Raw genomic sequence first — 22,776 nt, 5'->3', positions numbered from 1 at the left:
CACCATTTCGGGCTTAGTTTTGACTTTGCATCGCAATAAAAGGCTTATTTACAATTGAAAATGGACTAGCGAGAGTCGTTATGGAATCAGAATTTGATGCTCTACAAAACTAGGCTATTTTCATTGTGATGGCATCACAGACTACACCGCTAACCCCAATAAAGCAGATTTATGTCGCGTTATCGATGATTACATGTAATGTTTCTTTGGTATATATGTTTGTAGTCGGGTCTTTCAGCTGCCTCCCTCTCCTCCCTCGCCGCGCCGGCGGGTCGGCCATCCGCGGCTTGCCGCCCGCCGGCTGCTGGCCGGTCAGCTGGCCGGTCAGCTGGTCGCCCGCGGCTGTCGGTGCAGTGCGGGATGCCTACTTGCGGGGGGCCGTCGTGGCGGCGGCCCGGGTGGACTGGGCGAGCAGTGAGTTGGGGAGCACTGCGCTGTCTGGTGCTCTAGTTTGTATTGCGCTCGCATGATACGGCTTGAGCCAATACAGAGTAAACTGATTGAGCTGAGCAAGTCTTTATATACATTGAAAAGTAAAGCACTTTTTACTGCATCTACGGTGAGATGCTAGAGAAAATTTATGGCCTGGTACCCATTACTTAACAATTAAGTGAATCATTTCGTCGCTAAACTCTCGTAAATTCGTATGTCCGCCTTACTATGGAGTTTGGACCGTAACGTATGGCCTTTGCTCAGACAGTATACGAACAGGTGACGGGGATACCTCCCATAGAAGGATGCGACACGATTTTACTGCTAAATAGCGGCCGGCCGCCGTGGGGAGTCTGGGGACGTTTTTGTACGACTTATATCTCGGCAACCACTGGGCTGATACACTTACGGTTTTTTGTGTGAGGTAGCTTTTTCCCTTCTTTCATATAGTGTGCTACTCTCGATGCATATGGGTGACCCCTAACGCACGTTCCACGTGCAAAGCCAAGAGGTGCCTGTTTTGTAATAAGCGCAATAGCTCGGTAATTACTGGGCCGATTGCGCTAAAACTTGGCAAGGAGGTAGACACTTTCCAGGCGATGCATTTCCATGTGTCACGGTTGGGGTGCCGCTGCACGTGCGCACGGGCAGGGTGACGATTCCAGATCTCGAGAACGGCTGGGCCGATTGTGATCAAAGTTGGCACACCGTTAGGGCTCGGCGAGTAGGGTGCCGTGCACAAGTCAGATGGGACCCAGTTTGCACGTGCGCACGTGCAGGCTGACTCTTCCATATCTCAAGAACGGCTGGACCGACTGTGCTCAAATTTGGCATACCACTAGAGACTGGTTAGTAGGGTGCCGTGCACAAGTCAGTAAGTATGTATTTTTATGTGCCGCGGTTGGGGTGCAGCTGCACGTGCGCACCTGTAGGGGTCGCTTCCAGATCTTGGAAACGGCTGGGCCGATTCAGATTAAATTTGGTACATCGCTAGAAACCGGCGAATAGAGTGCCGTGCACAAGTCAATTGGGGCCCAGGCTGCACGTGCGCACGTGCAGGGTGTCGCTTCCAGATCTCGAAAACGGCCGGGTCGATTGCACTCAAATTTGGCACACCGCTATAGATCGGCGAATAGGGTGCCGTGCACGTCAGTCCGTAGCACACCGACTCCGGTCTGCACGTGCAAGGCTCATCCTCTCGTTTGGCGGCGGGCGTTTTTGCTGCGTTTACAAAGGTGCTTGCTCAAACAACCTGCGGTCCCGCGATGCGGAGCCCAGCATCGCAGATGCTGGGCTAACCGCAGGTTGTTTGAAAAGACAAACACTATTCGTTAGAATTGTGTTTTTAACCGCAGGTTGTTTGAAAAGACAAACACTATTCGTTAGAATTGTGTTTTTCTATTGAAAAACAACCGGAGCGGTCCGTCTCCGGGCTATGTTTTGCAAGTCTGGCAGCGAATCGAGACATCTTGGTCGCAGCCTAGACGAAATGTACAATCTTCGTAAAAAGTTCAGTGTATGGGCTCCCGGAGGCGATCTACCTGATGGCACCGGTCGCCACTCGCTAAAAAGTCTTTTGCGCGTGGCACGTGCGATTCCATTTTCCCCATGTTAAGTCAATGGGGTTTTGGACACTTTTTGCGCGATCGCCAATAGCGGGAAAACGAGCCAAGAAGGAGGTGGTTTTCTTCCCAACATTTTATGGCAAACACGTTCAGGTACACGCCCGTGTGCGCCGTATACCCGCCAGAATCTCGTGGCACGTGGCACGTGCGATTCCATTTTCCCCATGTTAAGTCAATGGGGTTTTGAACACTTTTTGCGCAATCGCGAATGGCGGGAAAACGAGCCAAGGAAGAGGTGGTTTTCTTCCCAGCATTTTATGGCAAACACGTTTGGGTACACGCCAGTGTGCGCTGTATACCCCTCAGAATCTCGGAACGTGTCTTTGCACGAGATCAAAGTTGGAATTTTGCTGTGTCCCATGTTAAGTCAATGGACGGCGATGCCGAGACTTTGCAGAGACATTTTCATTCGTTCATTGTACAAAATTTTAGAGATAGAATTTGCCCAAACTCTTATAGCTTGTACAGGAAAGAGCGTAGTACATGCTGGTATGCTTCGTTAAGCTGGCAGAAATCGTTTTTTCTAATAAAGTTCGTTTGAAATTGAAAATTTTTAACATGAAAAGTCAATGGGAGCATCTTTATTCCTCTAAAACTTTTATCATTAGTAAGATATATAGGTGAAAAGTTAATATAATATACATGTTCTGATGCTCTCTCCACTGATGCATAGAACGTCACTGCACGATGTGCCGTTTTTAAGAAAAGCTGTAAAAAATCAGGGCTCGACTGTGACTTGAACCCAACCACATTAGAGTATACGAACAGGTGACGGGGATACCTCCCATGTGCGGACGCGACACTGATTATTGCTGAATATTAGCAGTCGGCCGTTGTGGGGGCGCCTTTGCAAAGGTTATATCTCCACAACCGCTTGACCGCTTCACTCGCGGTCTTTTGAGTAAGATAGCTTCTTCCTTTCTCACACGTAGTGTGCTACTCTCGATGCGTATGTGTGACCCCTAATGCACGTGCCACGTGCAAAGCGAAGAGGTGTCAGTTCGGTAGCAAGTCTAATAACTCTGTAGTTATTTTGCCGATTGCGCTGATACATGGCATGGGGGTAGGCAACCGCCGGGTAATACATTTCTGTGTGTCACGGTTGGGGTGCCGCTGCACGTGCGCACGGGCAGGGTGACGCTTCCAGATCTCGAGAACGGCTGGGCCGATTGTGATCAAAGTTGGCACACCGTTAGGGCTCGGCGAGTAGGGTGCCGTGCACAAGTCAGATGGGACCCAGTTTGCACGTGCGCACGTGCAGGCTGACGCTTCCATATCTCAAGAACGGCTGGACCGACTGTGCTCAAATTTGGCATACCACTAGAGACTGGTTAGTAGGGTGCCGTGCACAAGTCAGTAAGTATGTATTTTCATGTGCCGCGGTTGGGGTGCAGCTGCACGTGCGCACGTGTAGGGGTCGCTTCCAGATCTTGAAATTGGCTTGGCCGATTGAGCTCAAATTTGGTACACCGCTAGAGACCGGCGAACAGAGTGCCGTGCACAAGTCAATTGGGACCCAGGTTGCACGAACTCATGTGCAAGGTGTCGCTTCCAGATCTTGAAATTGGCTGGGCCGATTGAGCTCAAATTTGGTACACCGCTAGAGACCGGCGAACAGAGTGCCGTGTACAAGTCAATTGGGACCCAGGTTGCACGTGCGCACGTGCAAGGTGTCGCTTCCAGATCTCGAAAACGGCCAGGTCGATTGCACTCAAATTTGGCACACCGCTATAGACCGGCGAATAGGGTGCCGTGCACGTCAGTTTGTAGCACACCCACTCCGGTCTGCACGTGCAAGGCTCATCCTCTCGTTTGGTGGCGGGCGTTTTTGCTGCGTTTACAAAGGTGCTTGCTCAAACAACCTGCGGTCCCGCGATGCGGAGCCCGGCATCGCAGATGCCGGGTCTATTGAAAAACAACCGGAGCGGTCGTTGTCCGGGCTATGTTTTGCAAGTCTGGCAGCGAATCGAGACATCTTGGTCGCAGCCTAGACGAAATGTACAATCTTCGTAAAAAGTTCAGTGTATGGGCTCCCGGAGGCGATATACCTGATGGCAACGGTCGCTACTCGCTAAAAAGTCTTTTGCGCGTGGCACGTGCGATTCCATTTTCCCCATGTTAAGTCAATGGGGTTTTGGACACTTTTTGCGCGATCGCCAATAGCGGAAAAACGAGCCAAGAAGGAGGTGGTTTTCTTCCCAGCATTTTATGGCAAACACGTTCAGGTACACGCCCGTGTGCGCCGTATACCCTTCAGAATCTCGTGGCACGTGGCACGTGCGATTCCATTTTCCCCATGTTAAGTCAACGGGAGTTCGGACACTTTTTGCGCGATCGCGAATGGCGGGAAAACGAGCCAAGGAAGAGGTGGTTTTCTTCTCAGCATTTTATGGCAAACACGTTTGGGTACACGCCAGTGTGCGCCGTATACCCGCCAGAATCTCGGAACACCTCTATGCACAAGGTCAAAGTTGGAATTTTGCTGTGTCCCATGTTAAGTCAATGGACGGCGATGCCGAGACTTTTTGGCACACCGCTATAGACCGACGAATAGGGTGCCGTGCACGTCAGTCCGTAGCACACCGACTCCGGTCTGCACGTGCAAGGCTCATCCTCTCGTTTGGTGGCGGGCGTTTTTGCTGCGTTTACAAAGGTGCTTGCTCAAACAACCTGCGGTCCCGCGATGCGGAGCCCGGCATCGCAGATGCCGGTCTCTATTGAAAAACAACCGGAGCGGTCGTTGTCCGGGCTATGTTTTGCAAGTCTGGCCGCGAATTGGGGCAACTTGGTAGGGGCCTAGACGAATCGTTCAATCTTCGTAAAAAGTTCAGTGTACGGGCTCCCGGAGGCGATCTACCTGATGGCACCGGTCGCTACTCGCTAAGAAGTCTTTTGCGCGTGGCACGTGCGATTCCATTTTCCCCATGTTAAGTCAATGGGATTTTGGACACTTTTTTCGCGATCGCCAATAGCGGGAAAACGAGCCAAGAAGGAGGTGGTTTTCTTCCCAGCATTTTATGGCAAACACGTTCCGGTACACGCCAGTGTGCGCTGTATACCCCTCAGAATCTCGGAACGTGTCTTTGCACGAGGTCAAAGTTGGAATTTTGCTGTGTCCCATGTTAAGTCAATGGACGGCGATGTCGAGACTTTGCAGAGACATTTTCATTCGATCTTTGTACAAAATTTTAGAGATAGATTTCGCCCAAACTCTTATATCTTGTAGAGAAAGGAGCATAGTACATGTTGGTATGCTTCGTTAAGCTGGCAGAAATCGTTTTTTCTAATAAAGTTCGTTTGAAAATGAAAATTTTTAACATGGAAAGTCAATGGGAGCGTCTTTATTCTTCTATAACTTTTATCGTTAGTAATATATATAGGTGAAAAGTTAATATAATATACAACTTTTGATGCTCTTTCCATTGATGTATAGAACGTCACTGCACGGTGTGCCGTTTTCAAGAAAACTTGTAAAAAAGCAGGGCTCGACTGTGATTTGAACCCAACCACATTAGAGTATACGAACAGATGACGGCGATACCTCCCGTGTGCGGATGCGACACTGATTATTGCTAAATATTAGCAATAGGCCGCCTGTGGGGTGCCTTTGCAAGGGTTATATCTCCACAACCGCTTGACCGCTTCACTCGCGGTCTTTTGAGTGAGATAGCTTCTTCCTTTCCCACACGTAGTGTGCTACTCTCGATGCGTATGTGTGACCCCTAATGCACGTGCCACGTGCAAAGCGAAGAGGTGTCAGTTCGGTAGCAAGTGTAATAACTCTGTTGTTATTTTGCCGATTGCGCTGATCCTTGGCATGGATGTAGGCACCCGCCCCGCAATGCATTTCCATGTGTCACGGTTGGGGTGCCGCTGCACGTGCGCACGGGCAGGGTGACGCTTCCAGATCTCGAGAACGGCTGGGCCGATTGTGATCAAAGTTGGCACACTGCTAGGGCTCGGCGAGTAGGGTGCCGTGCACAAGTCAGATGGGGCCCAGTTTGCACGTGCGCACGTGCAGGCTGACGCTTCCATATCTCAAGAACGGCTGGACCGACTGTGCTCAAATTTGGCATACCACTAGAGACTAGTTAGTAGGGTGCCGTGCACAAGTCAGTAAGTATGTATTTTCATGTGCCGCGGTTGGGGTGCAGCTGCACGTGCGCACGTGTAGGGGTCGTTTCCCGATCTTGGGAACGGCTGGGCCGATTCAGATTAAATTTGGTACATCGCTAGAAACCGGCGAATAGAGTGCCGTGCACAAGTCAGTTGGGGCCCAGGCTGCACGTGCGCACGTGCAGGGTGCCGCTTCCAGATCTCGAAAACGGCCGGGTCGATTGCACTCAAATTTGGCACACCGCTATAGACCGACGAATAGGGTGCCGTGCACGTCAGTCCGTAGCACACCGACTCCGGTCTGCACGTGCAAGGCTCATCCTCTCGTTTGGTGGCGGGCGTTTTTGCTGCGTTTACAAAGGTGCTTGCTCAAACAACCTGCGGTCCCGCGATGCGGAGCCCGGCATCGCAGATGCCGGTACGGTATAGCTGGGTACGGACCGGGGATATGAGTTATACAGCTGGAGACGGGCAGAGGGGAGATGAGTTATACAGCTGTGAACGGGCCGGGGAGACGGTCACACTGCTGGGGACGGGCCGGATTTATAATGCCGTGGCCATTGCATTGTCGAAAAAGTACATTCCTTTCCTTCAGACCACACGCACATTCCAACACTAAAACGGAGTAACCCCAGACCCAGGACGTCATAGAGACCGAAAGACACAGATTCTATGTAGACTGAGACCATCACCATCCCGGTCGGCCGTCACCGACCTGGTAGATGACTTCGAGGGCCGCGTGCGCCATGGGCGTGTAGAAGACGTCCTCGGTGTGCGGCAGGCCGGCCACCAGGATGTCGGCGAGGAGAGCAAACAGCTGGTGGTCCGGAGCCAGTCTGGTCACAGAACAGGGGGGGGGGGGGGAGTGAATCAGACGTCTCCACATTACACAAGGACAATATACCCAGCTGCAGGGGGGATACCCTTTGTTTTCATCACAGTAGCACTTCTGTTAACTTGAACCATCTTATCAAACAAGGATAATTACATAAACTCTTGAGTCGCGCCTTTTGTTACGCTACACACGAACTCACATTATTATAGCAGAATATCACCTTGAAAATAGCTCAGACTGTCGAAACCGTGGTAGCACATACCCTTTTGCACCTCGGCCTTTTGCAGTATCAACCTCTCCCGCCTCCCTATTTTATGGGGTTGCAAAAACTGTATTTCCCAGCCCACTCAAATTACACCTCAATCCACCATCAGTCAACACAACCCCACCGACTGACCTGAGCGGCGGCAGTGGGTCGTCGGCGCGCGGTTTTTTGGGCGCCATTTTCAGCACGGCCGTGCAGATGCTTTGGATCATTCGGAAGTCGGGCGGTTTCCCGTCCGTGCCGCCGCCGCTGCCGCGCAGACCGTGCTCGACCAGAACGTCCAGGTTGGTGCTCACTACACTCGGCTCGGCGCTGCAGAAACACAGAGACATAACTATAGAGACACAGTCACAGCACTGGCTCGGCGCTATCAAACAGTGAGACAGAGACTATCAGACATATAGAAACAGACAAACATACATAATCGACCCTCGACATCAGCATATAGGCAGTTATAGATCCACACATACAGACAAAGGCATACGGACCGAGAATCAATGAGTTAGCGACAGTCCGAAAGCAAGCCTCCGTCGGGTGGATAATATTGGGCGCGACGGACAGGCACCAAACCTAAAATATGAATGGGACAACAGCTCACACAGGTTATTATTGAGTACTATTTATTGTAAGATGTGGAAAAATGGGAGCACTTTGCACACCATATGAATGAATCCGTATCCGAGAAGTACGGAGACGCTAACCCGTCCCAATCCCAGGTCACCGGGGCCAAACAGATCGCCCAACGTGGGGCTCGAACCCACGACCCTGGGATTAAGAGTCCCATGCTCTACCGACTGAGCTAGCCGGGCACGCCAAAGCGCCGTCAGAAGCGCAGTTAAATAACGGAGCGCCAGCTGTCAGGCGCTCCCAGCGCGCGGCTGCTCCAAACGTCACCCCTCCTTACCGCCAACCCCCGCTCTCCCTCCGCCCCGTTTCTCTCACCCGGCTACCATGCCGATGAGTATGAGCGCGGCGCGCCGTGCGGCCGCCGGCTGCTCGCCAGCCGTCCCGGTGAACCTCTCCCAGAGCAGCTGGATACAGGCGGGCCCGATCTGGCCGGAGCCCACCAGCTGCACGACCAGCTCCTCCAGTGCGGTCAGCTCGGAGAGAGAGGCGTCCTCACAGAGAGCGGAGAGGTTGGTCACCACCTGGTGCGCCCGGAACCTGCACAGAGGGGGTAGGCGGTCAGACTCAGACCGGAACCATCGACAGATCGCTCAGGCTACCAATGTTACATCGTAAAACCCCAAACAGTGCCTGCAGGAACAATAAACAATAGTAAATAGCTACTATGACATGTTTGCGTTTATGGTATATAATATTAATGATTGCCGTTTGATACCCACGTAAATTGAGCTGAAACAGCTGACAGGTTTGACGTTAGAGCTGAACAGACACGTTACACACGCACGCAGTACGCACCTCTCGTTGCCCTCGGTGGGAATGTAGAGTCGCTTGTAGGCGTCCACCACTGCCTCCTTGATGCCCTTCTCCTTGGACCAGATCAGGTTGAGCATCTGTCTAATGCCCACCATCGCCTTCAGAAGGCCAAACTCGAACGCTGAAGGACAAGCGAACACCAGTGTAAAACCACCAGAATCAAATAAACTAAGCCGGTCATAATCCAGCTCCAGACATTGATGAGACTTAAATCGTAAAACGAGGAACTTATTAGCGCATCTCTCTGGGTTTGGTCCGTTCATGCATGCACGTCCGCTAGAAGGGAGCTGCCTTATGAGGACAACATCCAGAATATTGGAAGCTTTTTCGCATGTTCACCGAAAACATCCCGTAAGCATCTTCAGCCTTCAGTATCAGTATTCATCTCTCACCGGTGACAAAGAAGGAGACGGCCTCCAGAATGTCTGAGGTCTGGGCCGAGCCCAGAAAGCCGCATATGTCGGGGATGGCCTCGTCGATCAGCCGGGCGAACACTACAGAGTCCTGCAAAACGCGGGGGAATCTGTCAGAGGTAGTTCTGGGGTGGTCGAAGGAGCGGTACTAGTATGGGATGGCTAGGACTTATGGATGGCAAGAAAAATCGATCTCAGTGACAAAATGAACAATATCAACAACAAAAACACAATCGAAACGTTCTAGCTGCTAAGAATGTACTAAACAAAGTTCCAAGATGCTGATCGAAAACGTAGCTAAACCTACTGCGAATTAAACAGCCAAGTATCCTACGCTAGAGACAAATATCAGCCGCGTGCCCTAGTAACTCCAAGCATCTGTATTATAACAACGTTTAGCATGTGACAGCCTGCTCTTCACACATCTCACCAATCTCCAGAGAGGAGCATACCTTGAAGTAGAGCACCATCATCTTCTGCTTGTCCACCTGCATCTGCTTGTCCGGATCGCCAGTGGCGTCGGCGGCCATGACCAGAGCATCCAGCGCCGCTGCTAGCTCCTCTCGCGTCATCGAAACCGCCTCCTCCTCCTTCGCGGACTCCTGCTCCTCAGACTCCTGAGTATCCTTGGCCGACTCCTGGGAATCCTTGGTCTCCTGGGAGTCCTTGGCGGGTCCGCCGGCGGTCGGCAGCAGGCCCGGCAGCAGAGCCGGCTGAGCCAGCAGCAGATCAGCAGCAGCAGCGGCGTCCAGCTGACCGTCAGCCGTCAGCAGCGCCAGCAGCTGCTGACGGGACTCCTGCAGCGACGGGTCGGCTGTATCTGAGGGAATGGCACCGCAGCCGTCTGTCAGGAGAATCGGCGGACATTGATAAGTTCACAGCGGTCGTCAAATGAACATCGGACAATGAATGTCTGCTACTATTGACAATACTCGACATTGAATGGGTTAGCCCAGCTGAGAATATTCATTGCTCACCCTTCACAGCAGCAGTCAGCACCGTTTCGATGTGCTTCCTGGCCTTGTTGACGGCCTTGGTGAGGACATCCTCCTCCTCCTCTTCCTCTTCCTCTTCCTCCTCCTCCTCGTCATCCTCTGCCTTTTCCTCGTCCCCGTCCTCCTCCAGTTCCACGCCGAGCTCGGCCAGCTTGGCCCGCTCCGTCTTGTACTGCTGCTCCAGCTCAGCCACCGGCAGCTGCCGGACGTTAGCGGGCTCATATTAGTACAGTACGGCCACCGGCAGCTGCCGGACGTTAGCGGGCTCATATTAGTACAGTACGGCCACCGGCAGCTGCCGGACGTTAGCGGGCTCATATTAGTACGTACAGTTACACAACCACCGGTAGCTGCCGCACGTTAGCGGGCTCATATTAGTATAGTACGGCCACCTGTACACCGGCAGCTGCCGGACGTTAGCGGGCTCATATTAGTACAGTACGGCCACCGGCAGCTGCCGGACGTTAGCGGGCTCATATTAGTACAGTACGGCCATAGGTAGCTGCCGGACGTTAGCGGGCTCATATTAGTACAGTACGGCCACCGGTAGACCGGCAGGTGCCGGACGTTAGCGGGCTCATATTAGTACAGTACGGCCACCGGCAGCTGCCGGACGTTAGCGGGCTCACATTAGTACAGTACGGCCACCGGTAGACCGGCAGCTGCCGGACGTTAGCGGGCTCATATTAGTACAGTACGGCCACTGGTAGATCGGCAGCTGCCGGACGTTAGCGAGCTCATATTAATACAGTACGGCCACCGGTAGACCGGCAGCTGCCGGACGTTAGCGGGCGGGCCCATATTAGTACAGTACGGCCACCGGCAGCTGCCGGTCGTTAGCGGGCTCATATTAGTACAGTACGGCCACCGGTAGCTTCCACACGTTAGCGGGCTCACATTAGTACAGTACGGCCACCGCCAGCTGCCAGACGTTAACGGGCAGGTTCATATTAGTACAGTACGGACCGCGGGAACATTACTTCAGCACGGTACAGACAGCGGGGCCACATCATCGGGGTCAACCAGCATAATTCACAAACATATGCAAACACAAACTTTCATAGCGTTTTCTTGCGTAAGGGCATACAGTCAGCTCCATTTATACCCAATACCCATCATGCTTACCCTTAGAAATAACCACTGAAAGTGCCTGCCTAGCGCATCTTTGTCCATCGACCTACGATACTTTGTCTATCCGGTCTATCCTACTACCAGTATCCGTCCTCCAATTACACTCCAAAAAATATTCGCCTCTCTATTCACCAACCATTTCCACCTGCCCTTGAATCCACTACACTTCTATTTTCAACCTGCCCACCATAATGCCTCCACAATCCACCCACCTTGGCAGCGAACGGGTTGGCCTGCAGGAAGGCGGTGACGAGCTGGAGCGCGGCGCGCCGCACGTTACTCGACGTATCCCTCAGTCGACCGACAGCCCGGCGCAGTACCGCGCGCTGCCAACTGAGCGGCACGGCGCCCTCCGACACCAGACGCTTCCAGATCTGCAGAGCCTTGGTGCGCACGAACGCGTGTATGTCGTGCATGTGCTGCTTGAGCGCGTCGAGAAAGTCGTCTCGCAGCGAGCGCTGCCTCTGCTCCAGCTGCTCGCCGTTGAGTACGTGGCTGATCATGTCGCCCAGGATTGCCAGCACCGCGTTACGCATCAGATAAGACTGGCGGAGAAGGGGGAGGGAAGAGTGTCAGTCGGTGGTACTGCTCTAGCTGCGTATCAAGCGAGAGTAAGAGAGAAGAGAGACGGGGAGAAATTCATATTTCACAACTCCCCTGCGAAATCTACTGACAACCATTCAGTCCATCCGTGATTTGTTTTAGCTTAATACGCTACTTCCCCTAGCCCTTATCCACGCAGAAGCCTCCCCCCCCCCCCCATCCACTCCAGCCCACCTCGCCGTCCAGATGTCCGATGAGTAAGCAAATGTTATTGAGCACCAGATCAGGCGCCTGCACGGCCACCAGGCTCAGGAACTCGGCGTAGTGGCGCGTGGCGGCGCCGTCCTTGGCCAAATCCTCGGCGTCTGTGCCGGCAATCTCTCGGACCATGTCGTTGATGAGGCCGCGGCCCTGGTACTCGAGCGCTATGGTGACGGCGCCCTGCGCCAGAGGCGCCGGACAGTGCTCGTACTGCTGCAGCATCTGTGGCAAAGGGGATGAAGTGGCGTGAGCGGCGCTGGGAACGGGGCTAAGTGGCGGCAGTGATAGCAGTGTGAATTTTTAACCGGCATAATAAGTCAGCGGTGAAACAAAGCCACCAGGGATTGATCTTACGCTGCTAGGCTGGTGCGGTGTCGCAAAAAGACAAACATAATTAGCATAATAAGCCAGCCTCAACCCAATCTAAGCACCAAGAGTAGCTCAAAAAACACATCACGACCTAACGCAAACCTTGAAGCCGGTGAAACCCAACAACACCAGTCAGCCACTGCTAGCACACCATTCCCGTTCACACAGCCGAGGTAGCACCACCCGACCCCATCCGTACCTGAATCATCTTGAGGCTGCAACTGAGCGAGTGCCCGTAGGAGCGCACCAGGGTGCCCAGCACCTGGAAGATGCTCTCCCGCAGCTGCTTGTTACGGACGTGGCCCACGCTCGTCAGCGACAGAAAATGATAGCACACGTTTCCAATCGCGCTGAAGCACGGGGAAGCCGAGTTAGATACGGCAATAGACGGTGTACGGTCACAGGCAGAAGGTCATTTAGTGCACATAGCTACACACATCTTGGTAATGCACACAAGTAAGAATACTATAATGAACAATGACGTGCCACTAGTAGGTAGCATTACACCTAGTCTTTGTATATGTTACAGGCAAAGTGAAAACTCGGGCATTTTGCAAAATGCCTAGGCAATTTGCAAAATGCCTGACCGGCCAGGCATTTTTCAAAATGCCTAGGCAGTTTGCAAACTGCCTGACCCACCAGGCATTTTGCAAACTGCCTGAAATATTTTCCCAGGCATTTTGCAAAATGCCTGACATCAAACTCGCACTAGCGGTGATGTAGGTATAGGTAAGCATCATTTGTAAATGGCGCTTACAAAAGTTAATCGCTGTCAATGCGCACCAAGTGAGAAGACAATGCGTTCTCCGGGTAGCGCCGCCGAGTTCAGGTCACTGAGCCCCAGCGGCCGTCGGGTGCCGAGCACCGGACGTGGTTTCGCTGGTAAACATGCGCTCGGTACAATAATTGCGCTGTTCTAAGAGCCCTTGGTGACTTTTTGAAAATACTGTGGGTGGATATTGATCAGAAAAGAATACTCTATCAAATTATGAAAATATGATCGTTACACGTTTACATTATCAATCGTCTCTGCCAGAACAGTAGCCCACTAGAGCAGAATACTGGACATCACAGCTTTTATACACTTGGCTACAACTGTCAACTCCGTATATACGAAAGGTACGGAGACGGTGGCTCAAGTCCATTCAGTGGTAACTAGTTCCATCTCGACGGAATTGACGCAAGACGTAGTTTACAGATATCACGAAATTGATGCGCGGTTGGCCCGGTCTGTTATGTTGTCCCTCCCATGCCCCTCCTAAGTGCTGAATGGGTGTAATTTTACCGAGTTCGGCACCAGGGCATCTGGACCAGGGCGCTCGACATCTAAATCGGCCATCCCCCGGTATCTGAAGACCTTACCATGAAGCTGAGGCTGCTAAACCTCAGGCTGCAACCCTGACTTTATACCGTCATCCAGAAGTGATGCAGCTGGATTTCGCCAAGACCCACCAAATCTGGACCATTCAGGACCGCAGAGATTCAGACTTTTTCAGTGATGAGGCGATATTAGAGCTTTTCTAAGTCACTAGCCATCCCGACAGACAACCAGTTCTGGGCCAACAGCAGCTCAGAAGCGCTGCACCGTCGATGACAGTGAAGCATCCACTGGCGATTCTCGTTTGGGGCATGATGGGCTACATAGGCCTCTTTGAGCTTCACCATGTGCCGCAGGGACAGACCACGTGGCCGCTGATAACTTGTCAGCGAGGTGCTGGAGAACACTGACGCAACTACGAACAATCAATTTCGGGACACAAGTACAATATCCGCAACAATTTCGTGACACCCTGTTTTCGTGACACCCTGTATTTGGGCTCAGGCCCAGTGGAACGTTTATGGTCAACGCCTGAAGTCAACAACAACGGTGGAATATATGGAAACTCGGGCATTTTGCAAAATGCCTGGCGGGTCAGGCATTTTGTAAAATGCCTAGGCATTTTGCAAAATGACTGGTGGGTCAGGCAGTTTGCAAACTGCCTAGGCATTTTGCAAAATGACTGGCGGGTCAGGCATTTTGCAAACTGCCTAGGCATTTTGCAAAATGCCCGGGTTTTCACTTTGCCTGTAACATATACATATATTAGATCATCGGCGCAGTGACGCTTTTCGGCATAAAGCCTGAAACTCCATAAAAAATAAGATAAAGATTCCACGCACCAAATGTATCAAATTACAGACCCGTGACAGCCCGGTCGACCCCAACCGTAACGCTACTTCTCGGGCTAAATGTCCCATCCCTGTAGCCGCACACAAAGATCACACGTTCCCCACTGCGCACGTGCACGTACTTGACGAACTCCTCGTCGGGCACGGGCGGCTCCCAGAGCCGGCGCAGCTGCAGCTGCAGCACCGCGTACAGCTGGCGGAGCACGCGGAACCGCTGCGGCTCCCAGTCGACCGTCGACTCCTCCGAGCTGGCCGACTTGGCCGCCTTCCTCTGGCCCTGTGAGTCGCAGGACAGCGAGACCACGTCAGTACGGTATGGGCTGGTGTACGGTACGGTGCGGACTCACAGGCTGTGACAGCCCATGAGGGTCGGCAGCACCGCTCAGTGCAGTGGGGTGGAGCACCGCTGAGTGGGGAACACATACAGTGGGAATATTCCCCTCGATTCGCTTCAATTTATCGCTCCCGTCAATGTCATAACGACTGTTAGGATCGTAATCGATATTGTTTGTGATAAAACGACACGCGGGAAACGTTTAATAGTGATAAAAGTCACGAAATACAATCGCTTTCTCACAATCTCAAAGGTCATGTCACTAGAAGTCATCAAGCAGCAATATCTCCCAATTTAGTATTTTTGATAATGGGCCCCATAGCTCGGAAAAAGTCGCAAAAAAAAAAACATCTGATGGTTGCATTATAGAACTCATTACATAAAAGCGCTCAATCTGACCTCAAACAAACCGCTTCGTCTCGCCAAACAGAAGACATCACGTCTCAAGAAGTCAGCTTGAAAGATGTCGCTCGAAATTTTAAAGCAATCGTTGATGTCACTCGGACCTGCATGCACTTATATCAACGCGTGATTGTCTGATATACCTATTCATCCAACAGCCCCATTGGAAGAATAGTTATACGCAGAAAAAAAGGAAAGCGAAAAAAGGCAAAGAAGACATTAACCCGCGCCCCAGTGGCGGTCTGTCTCAGCCAACTTCGCCCTAGTGTGGGGGGGGGGGGGCATATGTTACCACCCACCTCTAACTCAAAAACTAAGAGGGCTAGAAAGGCGCAGTAAAAAAACAGTCGATAGCTCTCAATGCGTACGTTTGAAAGTATTTCAGTCATTTTTCATCTTAGAGCAATATTGGGGTCACCAGAGGTCATCAAAGGTCAAAATTTGCCAATTGGCATTATATTTTTCAGAAAACATGGCGTTATCTCACAAACTATGGTAGCTATAAAAACGCATGGGAAAGCAATCGATAGCTTTTGAACTCTTCTTTTGATAAGGTCATAATCAAAATTGACCTCAGGTTAGCCTCCAGAAGGCAAAAACTCCCAAAATAGCTGTTTTTACGAAAAGTGTTTTTCGACAATAACTTTCGACTACAAAAAGCCACGACATTTTTATTGCCAGAATCGTGTTTTCCTCGCCGAGACGCATCGAATGAACTATAATTTGACCTTGAAAGGTCAACTTAAAAATTTGACCTCAGGTCAAGGTCATGACCTGACCGGAAAAGGTCATGTTGCATATCAGTCGATGCGTCTCAACAAGACAAACACAATGAGACCATCCCCAGCGTTCTATCTCTTTCCAATCGCGAGTTATTGGCAAAAATCTGTTTGTAGCCTCAAATGACCTCGGATGACCTTTCTAGAGGCTATCAGCAAAAATGACACCTAGGTCATCACGGGTGGTCCAAATCATTGTGATTCTGAAATATTTGGACTGTTCCTATGCGTACACACGGATCTAGAGGCATTTTCATTTTTCTCCATTGACTTGTAATGGAAAGGTCACGCCACTGACCTGACCTTAGGTCACGGATATAAGAAATCCGAGATATACAAATTGTAGGCGCCCATAACAGCATGCAATCCACCAAGTTTGAAACCTTTCTGACAAACACTGCAGGCTGGACATGACTGCAAACTTTTTTAGGCTTGGTCAGTTAACTTGACCTGGTGACCTGACCTGACATGACCTAGGGTCAAAAATTTCACAGGTTGTTGTCCAAAATTGATGTACCAAAAGCTACCCCTTTTATTCACACGCAAAAAACGCGACAGGGTGGTAAAATATGCCCCCCCCCCCCCACTGGGGCGAAGGTTAAAAACTACCCGTGTAGTCAGATCTTCAAAATCGACAGCATGTGTGCGATCGACCACCCCTAAATGACCGGTTCCAAATATCGTAGATGTGCCGAACAAGACCCAACAATGAAATCCCTTAGACAAGCCGCTGGAGTGCATTAAGAAAAACGAAGCACGTAAACATACAATCATAGCCTCGATCTTTTCTTTTATTAACATCACAATAAATTGCATAACATGCAGTACAAGCAGTTACAACAACTAAGTCGCATCATCATAGGTATCGAGATGGTAATTGGTAAAACTCCAGACTGCTGATAATTGCATACATCTGAGATACAAAACCAGATTGAGCCACAAAGCCGCTTGTCGTGTGCTTCTGACAGCGATGAAGGTGAAGATAAGCAATAATGTCAGGTCACTGGGTCATTTATCACTTTGCATACACTGAATTGTTCTGGCTTCCAGAGTGCAATCTGGCATCCCGGGCCGAAACACACAATCGATAAACATTACGCGCGTAGCACGTTGGTCAATACAGATCCCGAAAAACGAGCACCAACGCCAACATAATTGCCCCAAAGATGCCCACACCGACCGATGCTCTTCTGGCACCCCTACTCGGCGACATGTGGTCATCCGTCCCTTCCATGGATTCGTCTTCAGGCGCTGCCAGATCCTGGCTTGTCGCACCGTTCAGTCGAGTGGGGGAAGCCTCGATCGATATTTTCAGAATGACAGCCGGTTCTGACTCCGGCGTTGTCAGAATTGCGTCTGAGCTTAGCAGACTTGCTGTTGTTGGTGCTGCTGCTGCTGTTGCCGCCGTTGTTTTTGATACGGCCGAAGCTGTTGTCTCAGATGTTGATGTAGCCGGCGTGTCCGTCACCACAACAGCTGGCACTACGGCTCCACGCAACGGCGTCAGCTTTTCCGACAGTCCGGTGAAGTCGTCACCACGGTCAACAGGGAGCGGCATTGGTTGCTGCTCGACTCGCGGAGTCTCGACGGGCATACACTGGCCGCCGAGCCTTCGGTGGCCAGCCGCACAGGGGAGCCATATGACAGCGCCGTGGTAGTTGACATCGAAATTAAATCCATTGGCAACACCAAAGCTCCAAGCCACAGTCAGGCACATAAAAAGGTCGTAGTAAGTTTGATGATGCATCTTCTCCGGGAATACTTCTCTTCCCGATACGCACGAAAACATTAAAAGTTTTCGATTCAGTATTAGCTTCGTCTGCAAATCATGTGCGCACGGCACAGCGCGGCGCTCAGAGTCTTTTGTTGGAAACTGTCACTCACTGTCAGGGTCGTATCGTTTGCTGATTTTCAAACCTAGTGCGAATCCGCCCGGATCACTTCGTGGACACCCAGTGCAGCAGTCTGTTTCACGACGCGACGCCTTGTCCAACTGTCCTCTGCACCCTATCAGTGCTCACTGCGAAGTCGCCGTGCGGAAGTCAGGAGGCAGAGAAACGCGCAGGAAAATCCGCAGCAGAGATGAAACATTTCATGGTCGCTCTCCATACGCGGATATTATCAAGAATGTCGGTAAATAAGCCGTCGGATATAAAACGACAAAATATGACGCAACCATGATGATGATGATGATTGGGGGTTTTTGGGCGCCCGGACTACAGTGGTCATCGGCACCCTATGACGCAACCATATTCATTGACAACATTGGTATGTTCGGCTTAGAGTAGAGTTGCGCTATTTTCAGAATGAATCGGAATGAAGCTGAGAACTGTGAGACAAATCATGCATTCGCCGACAGTTGACGAAACATAACTGTGCATAGGGCTTCTGGTCCCAAGGGCAACGCCGTAAGTATTCGTTTTCATCTGAAAACCTGCACCACTATATTGCAACACTGTCCACTTCCTGCCAACGGATAGGGGAGGAAGGGAGGACATATAGCACGAATAAGGCGGTCGCCGTATGTAATACCGGGAAAGAGCACGAACAGCCTACTCTTTCCTTTTGTGTCTGGAAGCTAGTATCTACCAGTGCGTGATATGTCTATTGTCTATTCATTTCCATCCCGAATAAAAGGGACGTAAGTCCGCAAGCTTCGCCCGTGGTAATGTTCGCCGCCCAGCCTCACCTTTCCCGTGGTAATGTTCGCTGCCCTGCCTCACCCTTCCCGTGATGTTCGCTGCTCTGCCTCACCTTTCCCGTTGTGATGATGTCGGCCGGCTGCTGCGCGGCGTCCTCGAACGCCTCGGCCAGCTGACACAGCACGTACGTGCTCATCTTCAGCAGGTTCAGGTACCTGAGTCGCGTCTCCGAGTCCAAACAGTCCTCTGACTCGAGCAGCGCCGACAGGTCCCCGGTCAGGTAAACGAAACCTGCCGATCAGCCAGAGGTGTTTGGGCACGTATGGGTCAGCTCTGTACAAACAAATTGGTAGGTACAAAGATATAGCCGATCACAAACGTCATACAATGAAAGCATTGATAGCAATAGATATCAGTATTGAAAGTCACATTACCATGGCAAAAAAATAAAAATATATCAAATCAACCTAGAAGGTTGCAGCATACCTTTGTTCACAGTTTCCCATATCTGCTCTCGATCAGCAATCTTCAGAGACGAGAAGTTAACTATGGAGCTGAAGAGAAGATCAAATTTGTCCAGGACAAACTCCCCCCGATCAGTGGACAGAGCGACAACAAGATCTGGAAACAGATTAATAAATAAATAAAAACACTAGCACCGATGATGAACATAGGTACCTAGATGCCTATCTTGTTAAGGTGCTTTCTTTTTCTCATGTGTCATGCACCATTTGAGTCATATAACTTGATTCACTTCATTTCTGATAAAATCATAGGTATGACAATGATGACAATTTGGGGTTTAGGGAGGTCAACTGCAATGGTCTTCCATGCCCAGACAAATAAATATGAAATGTTTCTCCATTTAGTACTAATTGCTGACTAGAAAGAGCATCCACTACCAGCTTTCTTGCCATCGATATTAAAAAGGTATTGATATTGATGGTCAGCATATGAATGCCTAGCTAGCTAAACCCAGCCTTACCATGTACACTGCTTCGTAACTCTCCCACATCAGAGACATGTCTGACAGTATATCCTCCACTGCTTCCTGCCTCCAGGAGGTCATCCCTCTGGATTGGTATCATAAACTCAAAGTGAGACATCTTTGCCTGGAAAACAAACAGGCACTTACCCATGTGACAAATTAAGCGTGTTACATTTAACAACAAGATAAGACATACATGATAAGGGCATGGACAAATCAGAGATCACATGAACAAATGACCTGTGTGATTGCAAAACATACTGCATAAAATATCCAGAAACAGAGCATGGCAAATGACAGTCTGCAAAGTATGGCAATTTCGACGAGATCTCGTCGGTGCAGGCTTGTTTGACTGGTGCGGTGCGGTGCGGATTCAGTAAAGTGCGAGGCGGAATTGGCTGGTGACGGACATGACAGACCAGACGAGATAGATGAGGAAAATCGAAAAAAAAACATTGTCGGAGCTTCGACATCACGTAACCCGGTGTGCTCTCGGGTCTAAATGAGTGTGCGGTGGTCAGAACGGACTGCCAGTGCTGGTGGTCCCATCAAGCACGTGGGTCGCCCGCAAGTTCGCACTCTTTGCACTGTCACCACAACACGAAACGCACCGCACGGCTCTGCGAGGCGCCGGCGGTAGAGTGAGAGAGATGAGCACGACCGATGAGAGGGATTTGATATTTGTATGGCCGATGCAGATGGGAGGGCCAGAAAATCACCGCTCCGCCGCTTCAAGCAGTCAAATGCGAACACTATATCTGGGTTTCTGTTTTTGTAACTGGGGCCTTCAGAAGTTGTCAAGTTGTTTAGCTAAGTGGCAGTGTCGACACCATTAGGGTAACCATAATACATCGCACAATAATCACCCTGGATGAGTCGCCGCCAATACAAGAGCCAGATAGGGTTCTTATATTGGCGTGACATGCTCTTTGTTCTTGACGCAGTGCGCATTTCTCGCTTCGTTTCCATACTACTGATATGGGAGGCTTGTGGCTCATATCAATAAATAAAGTCAGTGCGGCTTTCAACTGGTCACTTGTGCGGGTTCGTGGCAATTTTTCATACCCTCGGCCAGCTTCGGTGCGGATTTTCCGGCTCTGTTTGAAGCCCAGACTGGAAAACAGCCATACACTACGCCGGGCGCCCGTGAGACCCTCTTATTTCGGCGCAAGCGATTTTGCGCTGAAATTTCTGTGATTTGCGCCAAAAATTAGGTGCCTATTTGTGCGAAAATTAAGCGCTTTTTATTTAAAGCACATGTGCACATCTACCGATCAAGGCTATATGAACCAGACAGAGTGTTCCGGGCCTTGTATGCTCTCCCATGTTTGAGCGTCCGAATGAGTTTTTCATTTCCACAGAAACCCAATACCTCAATAGTCTTAGCGCACTCTAGCTTCATGCCGTCACGGATCACATAACGGATCGGCAACTCCCCCCGCGACCTGTCTCCCCTGCCACCTGGTGGGCGTTTAGGTGAACTATCTTCACTAAGGACACGGCCGGCCTCGTGCGTGTTGAGGGCGTCGTGTCGGAGCTAATTAAGTGATTTTTCTGCGGAACATGGTTTCTCAGCTAGCTTAGAAGATACCTATGGTATAAATGAGAATGGCAAGAATCGTTAGAGACAGGTTAAGTATTTGAGATTGTATCCTTTGTCATGAAAATCGTTGTTTTCATACCCACGTGGGCGACCTAGCGTCCATCGTGAAATGAGTAATTTTCCGATCGCTGTCATCTCTTACATATATTTCATGAGTATATTTTTGATAAATATTCATCTGCCGATTAAATTACCGTAGCCACACGGGGTAAGCGGCATTCCAAAGAGCGTAAAAATAATGGCGGAAATACTTCAGTCATTTTTTAGGTCAGGTCAAAGGTCAGGTTACCAGAGGTCATTAAAGGCAAATTGTGTCTATTTCAACAGTTTTCGAAACACCCGACGCATAACTTGAGAACCAATAGAACTACAGCGCCGCGGAAAAGCACATTCGATAGCTCTTTCACAGGTCTTTCTGAGTTTTATTCATAGATTTGACCTCAGGTCAACGGTGTAGCCTCCAGAGGGCAAAAACTCAAAAAATAGGCGTGTTTAAGAGAAACGTTTTTTTTCGGTGATAACTTTTGACTTAAACGAGCCACGACATTACTTTTGCCAGCATCGTGTTCCTCTCGTCGAGACGCGTCGAATGAACTATACTCGTAGGTTGACCTTGAAAGGCCATTTTGAAAATTTTACGTCAGGCCAAGGTCATGACTTGACCGGAAAGGGTCATGCTGCATATCAGTCGATCCGTATCGTCGAGCTGAACACATCTGACGTGTTTTCATCGCTCTAGCACGTCTATCAAAAGTTATAGTAAAAAAAAAACTGCTGTTGACCGTTTTCATGCCACTGTTAACATGTAACCCGATGTTTGAGGGTGTTAAGAATGACCCGCCCAGACCAAATGAGACGCCTTACAGTTTGCTCTTATTGACTTATTATTAGTATTATATATATATATTATTATATATAGAGAGAGAGAATGTTGAATATGAGGCAATATACAGGGTGCAAAATGACCTGACCTGGCTGTAAGCCACAGATATCTTGAGATGTAACACGTGGCTAAACCAGCATCGGGGCCAAAGCTATAGTCACTGTTTAGCGGCACGCTGCTACCCAGTACCTAACATCATCAGGTATGGGTGCCTCCGTTCCTATGGAAACGTAAGCAAACTTCACAATGTTGCCAACGTCTTAATGAAAACAGGCTAAGTGTCGATACCTTGTAGCGGCGGGGAGGGTCGTATCGTGAAACAGGGGCCGAGGTCCACCTATAGTCTCGTTAATGGCCAGCTCGTTGGATTTGCTCCGATGTTATCTACTCCAACTGGTAGCCGGTGACCGTCTAGATAGGAACAGGGGATGAACTCGTACTATGGGCAGACGGATGAGGAAAGGTCTTCGTGTACCTACGGCCAAAAACGACGTTAAAGTTGCGAGGACGTGCTTCTTGCTCATACAACTCAAGCATAACTAGAATCATTT

General features: G+C 50.4%; 1 protein-coding gene and 1 non-coding gene across 4 annotated transcripts in view; both read right to left on the bottom strand.

Moving 5' to 3' along the window:
* Positions 1 to 22,776, bottom strand: part of LOC122384056 (condensin complex subunit 1-like) — a 39,051-nt gene that overhangs the window by 13,845 nt on the left and 2,430 nt on the right. For 2 of the 3 annotated variants that reach the window (XM_043371031.1, XM_043371034.1), the window contains exons 1-14: positions 19,737 to 19,882; positions 19,238 to 19,372; positions 18,864 to 19,042; positions 14,717 to 14,871; positions 12,625 to 12,775; positions 12,030 to 12,278; positions 11,465 to 11,797; positions 10,104 to 10,320; positions 9,579 to 9,946; positions 9,106 to 9,217; positions 8,696 to 8,834; positions 8,216 to 8,437; positions 7,406 to 7,585; positions 6,889 to 7,009 (exon numbers count right to left, since the gene is read on the bottom strand). In XM_043371031.1, the coding sequence (XP_043226966.1) occupies positions 6,889 to 7,009; positions 7,406 to 7,585; positions 8,216 to 8,437; positions 8,696 to 8,834; positions 9,106 to 9,217; positions 9,579 to 9,946; positions 10,104 to 10,320; positions 11,465 to 11,797; positions 12,030 to 12,278; positions 12,625 to 12,775; positions 14,717 to 14,871; positions 18,864 to 19,042; positions 19,238 to 19,372; positions 19,737 to 19,857 (2,682 nt within the window). In that variant the 5' untranslated portion in view covers positions 19,858 to 19,882. Of the gene's footprint in view, positions 1 to 6,888; positions 7,010 to 7,405; positions 7,586 to 8,215; positions 8,438 to 8,695; positions 8,835 to 9,105; positions 9,218 to 9,578; positions 9,947 to 10,103; positions 10,321 to 11,464; positions 11,798 to 12,029; positions 12,279 to 12,624; positions 12,776 to 14,716; positions 14,872 to 18,863; positions 19,043 to 19,237; positions 19,373 to 19,736; positions 19,883 to 22,776 lie in introns of those variants that run through there. The other variant, XM_043371032.1, reaches the window with a different exon arrangement.
* On the bottom strand, positions 8,010 to 8,082 carry Trnak-cuu. The gene has a single exon. It is a non-coding gene; the product is annotated as a tRNA-Lys (tRNA).

Source organism: Amphibalanus amphitrite, unplaced genomic scaffold (assembly GCF_019059575.1).
Source record: "Amphibalanus amphitrite isolate SeventyFive unplaced genomic scaffold, NRLGWU_Aamphi_draft 000180F_arrow, whole genome shotgun sequence".
NCBI classification, from domain to species: domain Eukaryota; kingdom Metazoa; phylum Arthropoda; class Thecostraca; order Balanomorpha; family Balanidae; genus Amphibalanus; species Amphibalanus amphitrite.
Note: the sequence above shows the minus strand (reverse complement) of the source record. Positions and strands in the feature narration are given on the sequence as shown.